The following is a 16140-nucleotide window of genomic DNA, read 5'->3' on the forward strand; positions in this document are numbered from 1 at the left end:
CATGTACAATAATTTTTTAAGTTAATAAATGAAAAGGAATCTAACTCATTTAAAGCAGTGGTTCTCAGCGCGTGAGCCCTAGACCAGCAGTGATAGGAGCTGGCTAGCCGCCCCTACCCTAGATGGGCTGCATTAGAGACTCTGGCGATGGGGCCCAGCAGTCAGGTTGCACAAGCCCTCCAGGTGATGCTAATGAACATTCAAGATTAAGACCCACTGCTCGAATACACGATACAAATTCCACTGATAAGTGAGGCATCCCTGACTAATCAACAAGCCCATTCAGACCTGCCCACTGTCAAGTGGTCCATTTAGAGACAGCACTCTGAGGAATGGGGCATCCAAGCGGAAAAAGACGGGAAGACCCTTTAGGTGACACGGACACGCAGGAGGCCAACGAGGCCGAGCCTGGAGAGGAGGGGAGTTTGTCAACGAACAGCGGACGGATGGCTCCTTTAGTACCTGAGTTGTTGCAGCATTAAAGGAAATCCCGATCAATGAGCACAGGCCCAATCCTGCAGCCACTGACAGTGCAACCAACAGGACGCCAGCCAGCCCCACGGCACCCTGGGACTTGGAGCAGTCCCAGCGCAGCATGGTTAAACAGGCATAGGCAAGCTGCAAGCAGAACAGTTGGGGCAGGGGTTGGGGAGGGAGGTGAAGGAATGAAGGGGAATTGGAGGAGGGGGGAGGGAGGGGGAGACACAAAACAAAAGCCAAACATTAGAATGTGTAAAGATTCTAATGTTTTCCCCCACCCGTCACCCCAAATCAAAAGGTAGAACTTATTAAATCCCAACAACAACAAAAATTTACATTACAGACATCACACGAAATGATACAAGTCAAAGATGGGCAAACTGCAAACGGTAATAAATGCTTTACATGACCACTTTTTAAACCGTTATGAAGCCGAGCTCTCACTGTCTTGGATGCACGTGTGTGTTAAGAGCAGTTAAGAAGCAGGGGCAGTCATGAAAAGGTAAAAACTGAAAAACAAAACCAACCCCCTCCTCCCCCGGAAGAAGTGAATTGACTATTACCATCAGTAAATAGCCACTGGCCACTCGGATGACGCTGACATCAGAGAAGGACTTGAGGATGTCATCCAGGGTCGTCGTGGTAAAGGAAAGGACCTTCTGAGTGGAGTTCTGAGCAACACTCTGATGAACCACCTGTGGTCACAACGCAAGGATAAATTCCCAGATGGGACTCGAGCTGCGGTGAGCTTCAAGAGCACAGACTTCTAGTGACATGTCCCCTTTGCCTAACCCCCACTACTTCTGGATGCCTTAAAAAGAGTTCTACATGATTGGTATTTGGACTTGGATTAACATGAAACCACCTGGGCGCAGGACAGTGAAGGCTACTGCTGATCAAGTGAGAATGTGGAGCTGCAGTAAGCTGGCGAGCCTGTGTAACTGAAGTCCACTCTGAGAGCTCTATTTACTCTGCGTCTAAGACTGCTATTCTCCTCTCCATAACTCTACAACTGATCTGCGGGTCCATCAGTTCCCCCCTAATCCAAAACAACTCATTCTTATGGGCACTCCTCCTCCCCCCTTTCATTTGCTGGCCACTTTTAAAAGGTCACATGCAGCTCAGCGGAGGTCACTGCTTGGGAAACAAAGGCCAGCTCCTGTCACATGACCTAACCAAGGGGACTGCAGCTGTGAACAGATTCTATGCCTTGCTAATGTTTTCCAGACACCTTTTCTTGCTAACCAAGTGTTTTTTTAAACTCTGTTATGCCTCAGCTCTGGGGTTCACAACTGGTTCCTCACAATGTTTCAGGGCATTGGAGTTAGAATTAGCATCACTCAGGAAGATTTTCAGGAGAAAGAAAAGGAAAAAGCTCCCATCCCACCAGATTCCCAGAATTACAACCTACTATGAAAATAAATGTGAATGCAAACAATGCTTTAAAAACATGAAAATGAAGTACTTAGTAACTAAGGGGTCTGTACTGAGATTCAAAGGGCATCAGAACACCAGCCGTTTACCTCCACGTACGTCCTCTGCCAGGCCTCCAGGATGGCTGCTGCCTTGTCCTCGTTCCAGTTGATGTGCGAGACATACTCATAACCCTTGAAGTGTTCATACATTTGCTTGGGAGTCATTAACTGAAACATGGTCTGTAGAGCATGGGCACTGTGATGGGGTGGAAAAGCCACAACATGAGCATCCCCGGGGAGCAGCTCTCACTGTGCAAAATCCCCACCCAGCACCCTTGACTCACCGCAGCCATTCTGTCCTACGTGAGCACATGTTTCCATTAAAATGGGACCTGGATGGTTATTTTATTTAATAGATCGATGTACCATATTAAAGGTGTAACCTTACAAACCTTTTACAGATATACCCCCAAATTAAATTAATAGGCAATTTCCTTTCTCAGTTTCTATCCAACGAAACAGGAAGGGTAGGGGAGTAGATAGCTTGACCAGATATGCTGGGCTCAGCGTTGCATGCTTGCTTGTGCAGAAATCCCAGACGACGGCTCTCTCGAGGGAGAAATCTCAGACGGAGTGCCTGACACTTGACGGAGCGGAGTCCACAAGTGCACAGAGGATAATTCTCATTTAGCCGTCAGTTGCTGGTCTTTCCTTTTAACAGTCTGTGACAGAGTTCAGCTCGTATCACTTAACTCCACATGGTATGACCAATCCCTCTTGCCTACTTTATATTTGCCCCAATTTTCTACGCAGTAGGTAGATCTTCTAAAACTCTACAATCACTCGCTATGGTCTTGATGAACATGATAGACCTGTTTTTGCAAAGTTCCCCAGAAGGTGATTTTTGAGCTGGTCTGGTCACTAATATTTTCTAATATTCTATTACGCCAGACAGCTAGCTAGGATAGCAGTTAAGTATTAACACAAACACACTTGCAGATATCAGAAGAGACGTGGTTTCTGAGGAGAGGACAGAGAAGAGACGGCTTGGATTTTCCACGTCCTGGATTACCTGACAAGCTTCCCGGTGCTGTTCTTGACTGTGCCACCCACAATTAGTTCCTCCTGCCAGTGCATATACTTTCTGGATAATCCATGACACCCACCATTCAAAACAAGGGCCATATCAAGAGGCTAAAATAAAAAGACAGCAACATAATTACAGGAATTAGTAGGCAGGTCACATGCCTTGTTAAAATCCAGTGCATTAAGGGCTTGTTTGTTTCAGTGAGAACATTAATAACAAGGCTAATGAGAGGCGTATGGCAAATCTTACAGCAAAATTTTAGCTCTTTAAACAAACTTAATTCCACAGACCAAAAAAGTTGAGAGCAAAATCTTAAAAACAAGAGAACTAAAAATGGGGGCAAATATCAAGTTTTTCTCCGTTCTTCTCTTGAAGAGAATGCAATGGCTGTACTTACTTTGGTTGCATTTTTGTTGGGGGCTGTGGCGGGACAGTCTGGATCAGCTGGATTGAGGCAGGGCCGGTCCATGTAACCATGACCAACTTCAGCCTTATTCAGCATTTCCTCCCAGCTGTCCACTTGATAGTTTATTTTCTTTAACTCTTCTAGGAATTCCAAAGGGTCAAAGTTTGTCCACTGCAAAGGAGGCTTACCTCTGTGAAAGAAATTAGGAGGTGAGACAATGAAAGAGAGGTTTCTAAGCCCTGAGTAAAATAACCAGACTGAATCCAGATTGCATCTGGATTGTACAATGCTTTGGGGGATACAGCTATAACTCTGGGACCCTGGAACAAAAACGAAACGCTCCTTGTCAGTATGCTGCTGTGCTGTGCTGAGTCACTCAGTCGTGTCCAGCTCTTTGTGACGCTGTGGACTGCAGCCCTCCAGGCTCCTTTGTCTTTGGGGATTCTCCAGGCAAGAATCCTGGAGTGGGTTGCCATGCCCTCCTCCAGGGGATCTTCCCAAGCCAGGGATGGAACCCAGGTATCTCGCATTGCAGGCAGATTCTTTATGGTCGGAGGCACCAGGGAAGCCCAAGAATACTGGAGTGGGTAGCCTCTCCCTTCTCCAGGGGATCTTCCCAACCCAGGAATTGAGCTGGGTCTCCTGCACTGCAGGTGGATGCTTTACCAGCTAAGCTACCAGGGAATCTTCCTTTCCAGTATGCCTATATGCAAGCCTATATCAGGAAAATAACTCATGAACGGACATGGCAAACAGAAAACTTATAAATTAACAAAGACATTAAAGAATCTTTACTTGCTTATACAGGGTATTTAATACCTAAAAACAAAATTAGCCAAATGGGTGCTCCTAAGCAGAAGACTGAGACCCAAAATTAAGGGGAGAGGGAAGGTGGGGAGAAAATCACAAAGTCAAATTAGCACTTGCCAGCCTAATAAATGCTTTGTGTAAATGTCATCAATAAAAATATTTGATCTCCATTACCTTTAATAATCCCATACTTATGAGTGCTCTCTGACAGCCCAGCAGTCAACCCCACAAGACCCCTGCTGCCTCTGCCATCACCGCCATGAAGGACACTTCCCTCCACACTCACTTTTGAATTTGTGCTGTTGACAGACCAGAAAGGCTTTTGGCTGCCTGTTATGTGGTTCAAACCACACTGTAGCTGCTCAACCAGGCTGAAGTCATTATTCAGAATCTCCCAACCAGAAAACATAAAACCCCTTATTTCCCATCTAAAACTGTACACTGAAGGTCAGGGTATGGCCACTGCAAATTGCTTTTGCAGATATGTGCAAGCTAGAAGAGAAACAATAACCCAAGCACTAACTCTTGCATAATTAACTGAAAATGTCTACATTAATTAACAATTATTCCTTAAATGATGTGGTATACATAATATTCAACTGCTAAACTGTGAAGCCTCCCTTACCATGGCCTTCAAAGATAGTAGGTTTCTCTCTTAAATGTCATTAATGTGATCCAAAGAAAGGTTAGCATTTCACTTAACAGGAAGATCTTAACCTTTAGCATGTACCCACTAATAAATTCTCTCCTTAAAAAATAAGCTAAACCTACGTAAATGCTAGGTCTGCAAAACTGCAAACATTTTAAAGAGTTAAAAATCACACATACTCTGAAATAATTTGCATTTTATTTGCATATAAATAGGCTGGTAAAAGTGAATGAAATTTAATGATGCCTACAGAACTTTTTTTGAAAAGAGGAAAAACATTCTGCCCTCTCCCCCAGCTATTCACTTAAAATATGCACATGGAATTTCAATGTTTTTATTTTTTATTCAAAACTAAAATAGAATAAACAATGATAAAGTAACATCAGAAAGATTCTAGAGTTTAGAAATCACAGAGATCAGAAAATAAGATCACACACTTACAGTAGGTATGCTGTCCCAGACTGTAACTTCGCCCCTTCCCAGAAGCAGTCCAAAGGTGTAATAATTAAACAAGGGTAAAGATACTCTATTATCTGTCAAAGTTGAAAAGAACAGGCCATGCATTATGCTAATGTATACTACTGGGCTATTTGAGAATTTTTTGCAAACAAAAAGAAAATATATACCTGATCCATGTAACCTGTTTCTGTGATAAGTTCTCCAGATTTATAACACAAATGTTCCAATTTCCACTGCCTATAAAATAAAAAAGAGACAAATATTTCTTGTAATAAAGGAAATCTGTGCAAAATCAGAACTACAGAACGTACAGAAAGAATTCCAATTTTGATCACTTTTCAGTATTTGTCAAAATGAGCAGAGCTTTGCCAAACAGATTCAACAAGCTTACTTTAATGAATAGATAATACACAACTGTAATTAACATGTGGGGTGTTTATGTAAATGAATGCTACCAAAGTACTTGAAAAGTCTTGTTTTCTGAAGTGTTCTCCCAATAATCTTGTTTACACCATTAACCTGCTTTTCCACATACATCAAACAACTTTCGGGCAGATAATTCAGAGTTGAATTATCAGAAATTCAAAATAGGTGGGGACTAAATCAGTGAGGTTCACCGACTGGCTGAGCAAGCTCCGGGAGTAGATGATGGACAGGGAAGCCTGTTGTGTTGCAGTCCATGGGGTCGCAGAGAGTCGGACACAACTGAGCAACTGAACTGAACTGATAATGTACTAACATATACTGAAGTGGAGAAAAGATTACTTTCTTATTGGTAGGTAATGTCCTTATTAACAGTGTTCAAAATGAATGTTTCTGCTCTTAACCATAAATGTAAACAATATTTCCAGGTAGATTGGTTTCCCACTTTACATTCGTCTATTCTTGTCCTATAGAAATTATATTAAATACCCTGATCAACAATTACCTCTATTAACTATCATCTGCCTATTATTATAGAGTTTTGTTATCCCTAAAAGAGTGCTAAATAAACCCAGACCTTCTACCCAAGTGTATTAGGGAAATAAGTCCAATTTGAAAGAAGAGAAAACTAGGATAGGGTAGGGATGAGAACTCCAAGTAAAGAAAAACAGATACAAAACTCTGTCCAGACTGCTCTGTTTCACTGGGCTCCTTTTTCTCTCTTGTATCGGTTACCCAAAAGGACATTCTGGACTCTGCCCTCTTCCTTATGGAAACTTCCCATATATTCCAGTGCCACATATCTCAGTGGCCCGCTGAAATGCCACCTTTCTGCTAAGCTTTCTTTGATCAGTCCCATTGAAAGTGACCCCTTTCTCTTGAACCCCAGAACAGTGCTCTCCTTGTTGGCACGAGTACCTGTAGGCGGGACTGCCTGAGTTTGCGTCCTATCTGCTTCTCTGCATTGTCTATCCTCTGCCTAACTACAGGCTGTCAGCTCCTGAGAGGGCCCAACTCACCCAATCACCCATCCACCCACCACTCATCCATCTATACATATACTTACATTTTAATTCCATATAGCACAACACATAAAATCAAGCACTAGTAGGTTCTCAACATCACTTATCAACTAACTCTTACTTACACCTGCTTGAGAAGGGCATGGCTAATGTTTCAGAAAATCCACTGGGCTTAGAATCAGAAGAAAGGGTCTGAAACCCGGCACTACTATTTGATAACCTATTTGAACTCGGACAAATGCTTTAATTAATCAAATTCTAGTTTTTTCACCTAAAAAAAAATAAATGAAATGGGTTGAACAAGGTATTCTTTAAAGTTCAGGTCAATGCATAAAAGTTCTCTGGTTCCATTGTTGTGTAAGATGGTAATTTCATTGTACAGATGCTCCCACCTTGTCCTTAAGAGTGTAAGGGACAAGCCCTCTTAAGGCAGGGTCCCATTTTGTTAGGAATGCATTGGGCATGCTTACAGCAGCCCTGGGACACCCATTTCCAGGTTCTTTATGGGCCTCCACTTGCACATTCTGCAAAACTGCACTGGGTGATCGCTTCCCCGACAGCACTGCTTACAGACTGAGAGGGCTGTGCTGGGAAGAGTGAAGATGGGATCTCAGGTTGGAGGTTACAGTAGGAGAAGGGACAAGTACAGATTTTGGTTTTACTTTCTACCTTTCATTCTCTCTGGACAATGAATATATCCACCCTGCTGCCTCCTCTTCTCTCCTATGAAATACAGTACTTGCCAAGCACTCACTTTAGAGGTGTTTGATGATGGGGGTGGGGTGGGGGGAGGATAAAGTTAGGTAAATGCCAACCCAGTGGTATTTTTAGTTCTAGGAGAAGATTCGGTTTAAATTCAGCAATCCAAGCAGTCAGTCAGTCAAGCAACTCCAAGTGCCTGCTCTGATCTAAGTGCTGAGGTACAAGAATGGATAAGATGTGGTCCCTACACTCTGATCTAAGTGTTGGGGGACAAGAATGGATAGGATGTAGTCCCTACACTCTGTTTAGATAGGTAAGAAGACTAGTGGTTTCATTCCAGAACTCTTCCTATGCTTCTACTACATCCACAGCATTGCTAAATCAGCTACGAAGTTGAAGGGTAGTATTTTGCAAAGGTGTGTTAATCCACCTTATTCTGCCTACCTGTCCCCAGGAATTCATCACAGTAGTTCAAACTATTTTTTTGTTGTTGCTTTTGGTAACACACACCAACTGTTAGCATCTGTACTATATACAAAGTAATGAGAAGTAACTTCTTTCTTATTCTTTGTGAATTGACGAAAATGTAACTGGTCCAGAAATGTCTAAAATAGTGAAATATCTTTGGAATGGGTAGGCAGCCACCCAAATGGCTGTTTGAAGGACCATACTTATTTGGGTAGAGTGCCAAGATACTTACTGAAAATACATTGTAAAGTAATGTAATTCATATGTTACTAAACTCTAGAGACGAATCAAGACTTTAAAAATCGTTGCACTGGAAAACTACCTGAACTAACTAACACTCCAGGTGTATTTCCAGAGCAACTTTTATTGACTAAAACAAAGGAGTCTAAAGCCAGCACGCTCTCCCCACCACCTTACCTGTTATACATATATACATGGACCCGGCTGGCCTGGAGTGCAGAGTCCAGGTGCTGTCGGAGCGCTTCTGTGGTCAGGACGTTAGCACCTTCTTCCTTGGGAGTCTGAATCATGAGTTGAGGATTAAACATAGCCTCTTCTCCAATCTTCTGGCGAGTATAATTTAATTCACGACTTACTCGTCCACCAACTGGTAAACACGTAGAGGTTTCAATTAGAACAGCAAAATCCCCAAATTCCCATTCTGTTATCTAACTAAAAGGAGCAGGGTACGTAATAAATGAGCTCTGATCATGAAAATGTATGGCTGATGTTAGAGGAGTAACACTCACTTTATTATGATTGGCAATGTTAACTCTACGAATAACAAACATATGAAAAATACTCACTAAACCTATTAACAATGGTCCTGCCTGTCACATACGCAAACCTAATGCATGCGTGCTCTGTGCACCTTCTAACTAATGCACCATATGTATAAGGGGGAGGGGAAGGAAAACTTGAGACACCTTCTCCTTGCAGACTAGACCAAATACCCCTGTTACAATTTCTTTCACTTGTATAAACAATGTGGCCCTGCAGTGCATTTCAAGATAAATGGCTTCAATTTACACTCTTCTCCTAAATAATCTGGCAAAGGTAACAAGGAAATGTTTCTCCTTGTTGGAAAAAGAAATAAGGAAAGGTGGCAAATGTGTATTTAGCACAAAACTTGCCAGGAGAAAATAAATAATGTGATTCATGTCAGATGCACAAGGGGAAATCCCACTTGAGAGGAACCACATGGATCCGCCGTGGCTGTCCTGGGAGGCCCTGGAACCTGCTCCCTCAGACTCACGTGTTCAGCATCCAGAAAGCATTGTCAGGTTCTGAGTCACCTGGGGATGGGCTGCCTGTGTTCTGGAAGCTTCCCTAGTAAGTCTGAACCCCCACCCCAGAATCTCCAGCAGGCAGCCACGGCTGGGCATGAGAAAAGCCAGCACAACAAAGCACAAGTAATGCTGTTACTAAGAACTGCTTTTCTTCTTCCTCAGGTCCTCGGTTATACTTCAATTAGGGCTTTAGAACATGCCAAGCTCAGGATGCTGCAACATATGGCAGGAAGGGAGTTTCACTTCCCGACGGGGCTGTGTGCGCAGATGGGCCATGGGCATGGATGGGTGCTGTGAGAAGAAGCTCTGAAGAGGCTGCTTTGATTCAACATGGGTAAGTAAGGGTTTTGACGGAAGGCCCACAGGGGCAGCAAACGTAAGGGAATCCTGGAGCACCCACACACTCCAGTTCCTACAGGCACTGTAAGCTGAATGTTTACTGAAAAGCAGGCCTTCAGCTATCTTTCAGAAAGAACCCTCAGGGATCACCTCAGCTTTCCCACGAGGAGAAATTCCTTTTCTTCAAGTTTAGTATTCAAGGACATAAACATTTGGTTTGAGCAAGTAAATAAGTACTGGGAACAGCGGGTTGTTTAGTTCTCTTGGCATATTTTATAAACAAGAGAGCAGGATAAAAAGCAAATAATGCCCTCATTAGGAAAACTAGTCCAGATTTGCAGACTGGCAGGGTCATCTGTGCAGGTTCACGCAGATGGCCAAGGCCACTGCAGAACTCTGTGAGGTGAGGCCGAGCATACTGTGTGTGTTCGAGAGAGAAGAGGAAGGGGGAGGGGAGGTTAAGTGGGAAGGGGTGGTTGGGAGAAGAGAGGGGGAGAGAGAGGGAGGGGAAGAGACAGAGAAATGATCAGTTGGCTATAAAAACTAAACATCTAAATAGATGCTGCAGAAGACTTTGATAAATGCCCAGGGAATTATTGAGGCCCTAGCAATCAATGCAAAGTTAAAGACAGTAGGAAAACCTAGGAAGCAACTTGCAATAGAGCAGGAATTTACATAACGCCCCAGGCCTTCTCAGGATGCTCCACTAAAGCTGCCTGCAGGCAGGGTCTGGCTCCTTCTGGCAGGAATCACTATGCATTATTTCAACCAATTAGCTAGTGAACTGAATTACACTCAATCCACGTTCTCCAGAGATAGAAAAGCTGTTTGAGGCCAAAAAAAAAAAAAAGCCAATTACTAGTCCAGAGGTCACTTCTGAAAAGCCACAGAGTTGCACACCACGGAGCTCCAAACAGCCTTTTCAGGAAAAAAGCAAGCTCAGTCCCTTCCTCTTCTCTGGATATAAGACATCAATGCCCCACACATACCAATCATTTATATTTCCACCTGTCTCCTTAAACACTGGCATAGTACCTGATTTCTCATTCTGTTTACAAACTTGTAGTACTTGCTTTACCTTTACTGAAGCTTAAAATGTCAGGTGAGTTAAAACCATGAGGTAAAAACAAACAACATCCAAGCAGGACCACAGACATTCCACACCCCCCGCCCCCCCGCCAATAAGCTGCCTGTAACTATAACCAATAAGGCGATGACCTGAGGGGAGTGCACACAAAAATAAAAAGCAAATGCAAGATTCATGCTGCTAAAAACTTAAAACTCTTCTAGACCAAGCTCTTAATGAATCAATTAATTTATCACAGTGGGTTTCAGAAATGATGCCATATCCTACAAGATAGGAATTCCGTAACATCATCTTTTCAGAATTTTTAAGATGTATATTTAACACCTACATTTTAATAAAGGGGTATATTTGTCATATCTGTAGACTTACAAACCTTTTTGCTCATCCACCTCTTTGGTCTAGTGATAAATATGACTATTTTGCTAATGTGACAACCAGTTTCAACCAAGACTTTTATCACAGGCAGATTTAGCAACTAGAGGTGAAGGGCTCTGAATTCTAAAATTTCCTCAACTGGCTATGCTATGTCCTACTTTTGAGTACTGTTATTTTTCCATATTATGCGACCATATTTTACTTAATACTTCATCTTACACAAACAAATATGAAGGTTTTTGAAAAACTATTCAGTAACTTTTTAAAAAGTTTAGTTGATACCCACTTGCTTTGATAGTTGTACCATAAATCATTCAGCCAGTAAACACTTGAGGGGTTCAGTGCTATGTGCTACACACTGGGGCGTGTAGTGGCTAAGACAATTCCAAGAGGCTCGCTGGCCAGTGAAGCAGACAGGCAGTACCCAAGCAAACCAATGTGGTAGCTTCCTGGCGTGACAAGTACCAAGGAGGAAATCAAGATGGTGATGCCCATGTGAGTTACTGGGTGGTGGAGAGCAGGTGAAAGGCCAATTTAGATGGAGTTGCCAGGGAAGACCTAGAAGGAAGAAATGCTGATGTTGACGTGGAAGAGCTGGGGGAACAGCATTCTGGCCAGAAGAACCAGCAACCACGAAGTCCTCAGGTTTGCCTTGCCGCAGGGAGAGAAAGAAGGCTGGAATGGCTGGAGCCTGGTGAGACCATGACCTAATCACTCGCTTGGCTGCACTGGCAGACTTGAGCTCCTTCTCGGGTGAACCGGTGTCATAAACTGCACAGCACTCACATGGGCTTACATCAGTATCCAGCCAAGGCGCTCTGCAACAAGCTACCAGAAACAGAAACCCCTTTGGACAGGGCAGTTTTATGGACTTGCTGACTTTTGCTCCTCTAGCAAATGCCTATCCTAAAATCACAGCTCAGTGATGGTTCCCGAGATGTTCCTTGTCTTACTATCTTTGTCAGCATGCACAAGTGTGAAGCTGTGGTCTCAGGAAGCCATTTCAGGTGACTGAAATTATGGGTGTGGCATGGGGGAAATGTTTTGCTCCCTTCTCTTTATCATTGTCAAGGTCAAAGTCCTTCATTATTACTTAAAAAATAATCTCATATTTGTGCAATACTGCATAGTCATTTTTGACTACTGAGCAGAATGACCCATAAGATCCATCATTTGTGATATAGATGTGGGGATACAACCATGTGAATGTGGTTATTACCGTGTGGTGGTTTATGAATGTTTACCTGCTTCCCTTTGGGGGGCTTTATCTCTATTTCTTAATCCTTCTACAGAGAACACATAAAATTAAGACTCCCATGCGACTTTTTGAGAAAAATATGAAAGCTACCTGACAGGCACCTGAATTAAAAATAAACTCAATGCAATAATATTATGCACCTCTACCATAGTCTGAAGTCCTCTCATAATTTTTCCTTCTCCTAAACTCAACAGACAAAGCAACAAAATAACAATCGAACTTTTTGAACAAGACTCAGGAAAACTGATATTGAGGATCCTGGGACACAAAATAAAATTTATATGCCTGTGGTGCTTTCCATTTGCAAAGCCCTCCAACACTCATTATTTACTTATCTTTAAACATTCTGCTTACTGCTGTGCTATGCTTAGTTGCTCAGTCATGTCTGGCTCTTTGCGACCCCATGGACTGTAGCCTGCCAGGCTCCTCTGTCCATGGGATTTCCCAGGCAAGAATGCTGGAGCAGGCTGCCATTTCTTCTCTGCTTAGTGCTACGTCCCCATCAAGCTGGAGCGGGGCAGATGGACAGATGATAGGAACAGAAATCAGAAGACCTGGGTTCTGAGCCCCAGCTTTGCCACTCGAGGAGCTGAAGTTTGGGATATAGTTGAGTCTCAGTAACCTTCTCTGTAATGTGGGGTGAAAATGACACTACTAACCTCATAGGATGGTGTAAAGACTGACAATCAGGTGAAGTTTCCCAAACCCTTAACCAGGAGCTGAGCAGGCCTCCATTCACTAGTTTGTCTACTGAAGGGCATGTATTGTCACCCATCCTTTACAGAGCAGGAAACACAGCTACAGAGTTTGGGTGACTTGCCCAAGGTTCCCAGCTGACTGCAGAGGTGGAGTCAGCCTTTAACCGACTGCCCTGCAACCCTCGGGGCTTCTGCGCACCAGGCAAGGATATGAATTCAGGAGTGCCCAGTTCCACATGCCAGACTACCAACAGAGCTTTTAGAATTACACAGGACGAATAATTGCTATCTTTATTTAAAGGACAGCAATGTTACCTCTCAGATATTTTACCACCACCAAGGAGATAGTTTTTTTTTCCATAGGACTCCAAGGGCAGCAATGAACAGGCCCCATTTTCCCGTGGTCCCAGAGGGGCTGTCTTAGAGGAGCAGAGTGATGAGGGTACAGAGAACAAGCTGCTCTAAGCCTCCTGACCTACAAAGTCTACCATTTCATTTTTCGGAAATCAGAGGCTTAAGCCAGTTCTTTCGAAGAAGTGGGGTCTAAAGGATCACTCCTGCAAAAAAGTTCTTGATCAAGTTAGGCTGATCCTTCCCTCCCCAAATTCAACTAAGTGTAATTTTCCCAGGTGAAGAAGGGCCATTAGATAGCTGGGAGACCCTTCTGCTCACGGGTCCACACCTCCAGGTCAGTCCCCTTCCAGTTCGTGGCAGACACCAGACGTTCCCTATGATGTTCTGCTGGATCCTTCCTCAGCACGGCCTTTCGCACAGAGCTTAATAAACATCTGTGGCATTCATGCAAAAAGCTTTTGCCAAAAGCGTATTGTAATTCACATAAAGATGTTCTGAAGGACCAACCAAAGTGTTTTTCCCAATAAATTCCAAGTCCTTTCAGGGAGGAACTGTCCGCTGCCCACTCACCTCGGCTCACACTCAGTATGTCAGATGAATAAATGAATGAACAGCCTCAATACAGAGCCTTGGGAACAGGCAGTCATCTGTATAAGATATTAATTCTCCCCAAAGCCTCAAAAGTCAATCAGTCAAAACAAATGACCCTTTCAGCCTGAAAAGTACCCACTCAGAGTCCAATTAGGAAAATGGGGTCTGTGTATATGCAAGTGGGGCATTTGCATTTGATTAATCCCATGAATTATCTAACAGCCTCTAGACAGATTTTTTTTCCCCCCCTTTAGTTGCTTCAGGTCCTCTTTTCAATCTTGCGATGGGTAATTGTGAGAATGAAAAAGTACAAATCTCTAAAAAGAGTGTAACTGTAAAATTATTAGCACCAGCTCATTTTCTAAACTGGAAAAAAATGAAGATTCAGTAATTTGGGCAATGGGCTGAAAACTTCTGGGCTGTGAGTTTCAGTCACTCTTCCACCCATCTCTTTTATTCATGACTAGCCAAATGCTGCTTAAGCTTCTAGGCTGGTTTTTTTTTTTCCTCCTGGTGGGATTGTGCCCTTGGGTATTGCCATGGGAAAATGCTACAGTCATATAGCCCAAAGAGGATCTGTCTTCATGAAGAGAGCCCGGTGCCATGAAAACAGCAAAAACAAGACAAGAGCCGGACAGACACACTGCAACGCCTCCCCGGGGACTGCGTGGGGGGATGAGGAGGGCCAAGTGCCGTGGTAGCAGGGGCTCTGAGCATGCGCCTACTACTAGCCCCCACACCAGCTGTTTGTGGTGCCATCTGTTCCCACCCGGGCTGCTTCCTCTGAATGGCTTTCCTGAAGCCGCCCGCTCGCCCTGTCGGACACGATCAGGTCAGCCCAGCGCTCTGCCCACATTGGACCTGCTGCCTGCACTGCCCCACCCCCACCCGGTATTTCTTACAGGGCCACCAATTCCCAAGATGACACTGCGTCTGTCAGGAGGCCCATTCTTCACTGGTCACTTGCTGCTGCAGCAAATGAGGACTGCGGTCAACCCCACCTAAGAGGGGCTGAGTGAAGTCAAGCCCGCAGAGCTCAAGATGTCCCTGGCTTCCAGCAGAATGTGGCCGAGTGGAGCCTGGCTGTATCTCTAAGTGCATACTTGCCCAGCTGTGGACTGTCCCAGGCCCTATAGTGATTTCCCCTGACTGCTCAAATGCTACTGCAGGCAGATGTAAACCCCAGTCCTGTCCTTCTGCGGGAGCTGAGCAAGCCCAGGAGGATCCGACAGAGTGGCAAGTTTCCTCAGAGGCAATGCTGGACCAGGAGGAAGAACCAGGGACCAAAGACAGCCTGTTGTTACCAAGTTCTAAGTTCTCAGTTTAAGCCCTCCTAATGTCTTTATTTTAAAAAATAAAAATACAAAGCAACTGAACAACAACAAAACTGAATGCCTTTGCAAAGCTGCAGGCTCTCTATCTAGCATTCAGGCTGTTGCATAATATTAACCCCAGTTCCCTTCTCCCGGGCTTCTGTGAGGCTGACATCACCTCTCCGCTCTGAACAGTCTCCTTGCCATTATCCAGCCTGAGCTTCTTTTCACTGGCCTCCTACTTGAGCAGCTTGGGGTGGGGGAGATGATCTGAGTCCCCACCTTCGCACACAGGCTCCCTGGCCCCTGTGGAATTCCGTCTCCTGCACTGACCCTTCCCTCTTGCATCTGTGTGGGGAGACGCACGTCACTGGGGGCCACTTTCAAGATTGTGTTGCCATCAGGATTAGCTGGATTAGGGGCCCGATGCATAAGGACCCCCTGGTGCTGTGAGGAAGTTTCATCACTAGGTCAGCATGGTGTGAACTATATTCTGTCACCACCACCAGTCCCTACAGCCACCAGCTGAAAAGTGGGGCTGGGGGGAGGTGGCAGAAAAAAATGCTTCCAGGGCAAAACTGCCTCAACTCCTCTTAGCAATAAATTCCCTTGTGGTGCCTTCCGAAGGACATCAACTATTGAAGACTGTCTCCTTTTTTAAACAAGAAACCTACCCGATTCTTTTCTAATCCATGAAGAATTTCATGGGTCTCCCAGTGGCAGTAGGTGGAATGGTGAGCATAGCTACCCTGACACACAAGGAACATCTCTTCCAGCCCTTTGCTAAAACCAGTCAAGCAGTTGGGGAAGAGGGAGTGTTGGAACCTTACTATGTTCAAGGTGAACAAACACCTCCATGGTGGTCAATTCCCATTCTTCTAGAGATGCTTGCACTAGCTCTCCCAGGGAGGAGGG

General features: G+C 44.3%; 1 protein-coding gene across 5 annotated transcripts in view; it reads right to left on the minus strand.

Annotated features, from left to right (window-relative positions):
- PTCH1 (patched 1) overlaps positions 1-16140 on the minus strand; it is a 69358-nt gene that overhangs the window by 31874 nt on the left and 21344 nt on the right. For 4 of the 5 annotated variants that reach the window (XM_043453921.1, XM_043453919.1, XM_043453922.1 and 1 more), the window contains 8 exons: positions 8339-8528; positions 5474-5543; positions 5289-5380; positions 3380-3578; positions 2968-3089; positions 2004-2151; positions 1044-1175; positions 463-618 (listed from right to left, as the gene is read on the minus strand). In XM_043453921.1, the coding sequence (XP_043309856.1) occupies positions 463-618; positions 1044-1175; positions 2004-2151; positions 2968-3089; positions 3380-3578; positions 5289-5380; positions 5474-5543; positions 8339-8528 (1109 nt within the window). The remainder of the gene's footprint in view (positions 1-462; positions 619-1043; positions 1176-2003; positions 2152-2967; positions 3090-3379; positions 3579-5288; positions 5381-5473; positions 5544-8338; positions 8529-16140) is intronic. The other variant, XM_043453920.1, reaches the window with a different exon arrangement.

This window comes from Cervus canadensis, chromosome 30 (assembly GCF_019320065.1).
Source record: "Cervus canadensis isolate Bull #8, Minnesota chromosome 30, ASM1932006v1, whole genome shotgun sequence".
Lineage (NCBI taxonomy): Eukaryota > Metazoa > Chordata > Mammalia > Artiodactyla > Cervidae > Cervus > Cervus canadensis.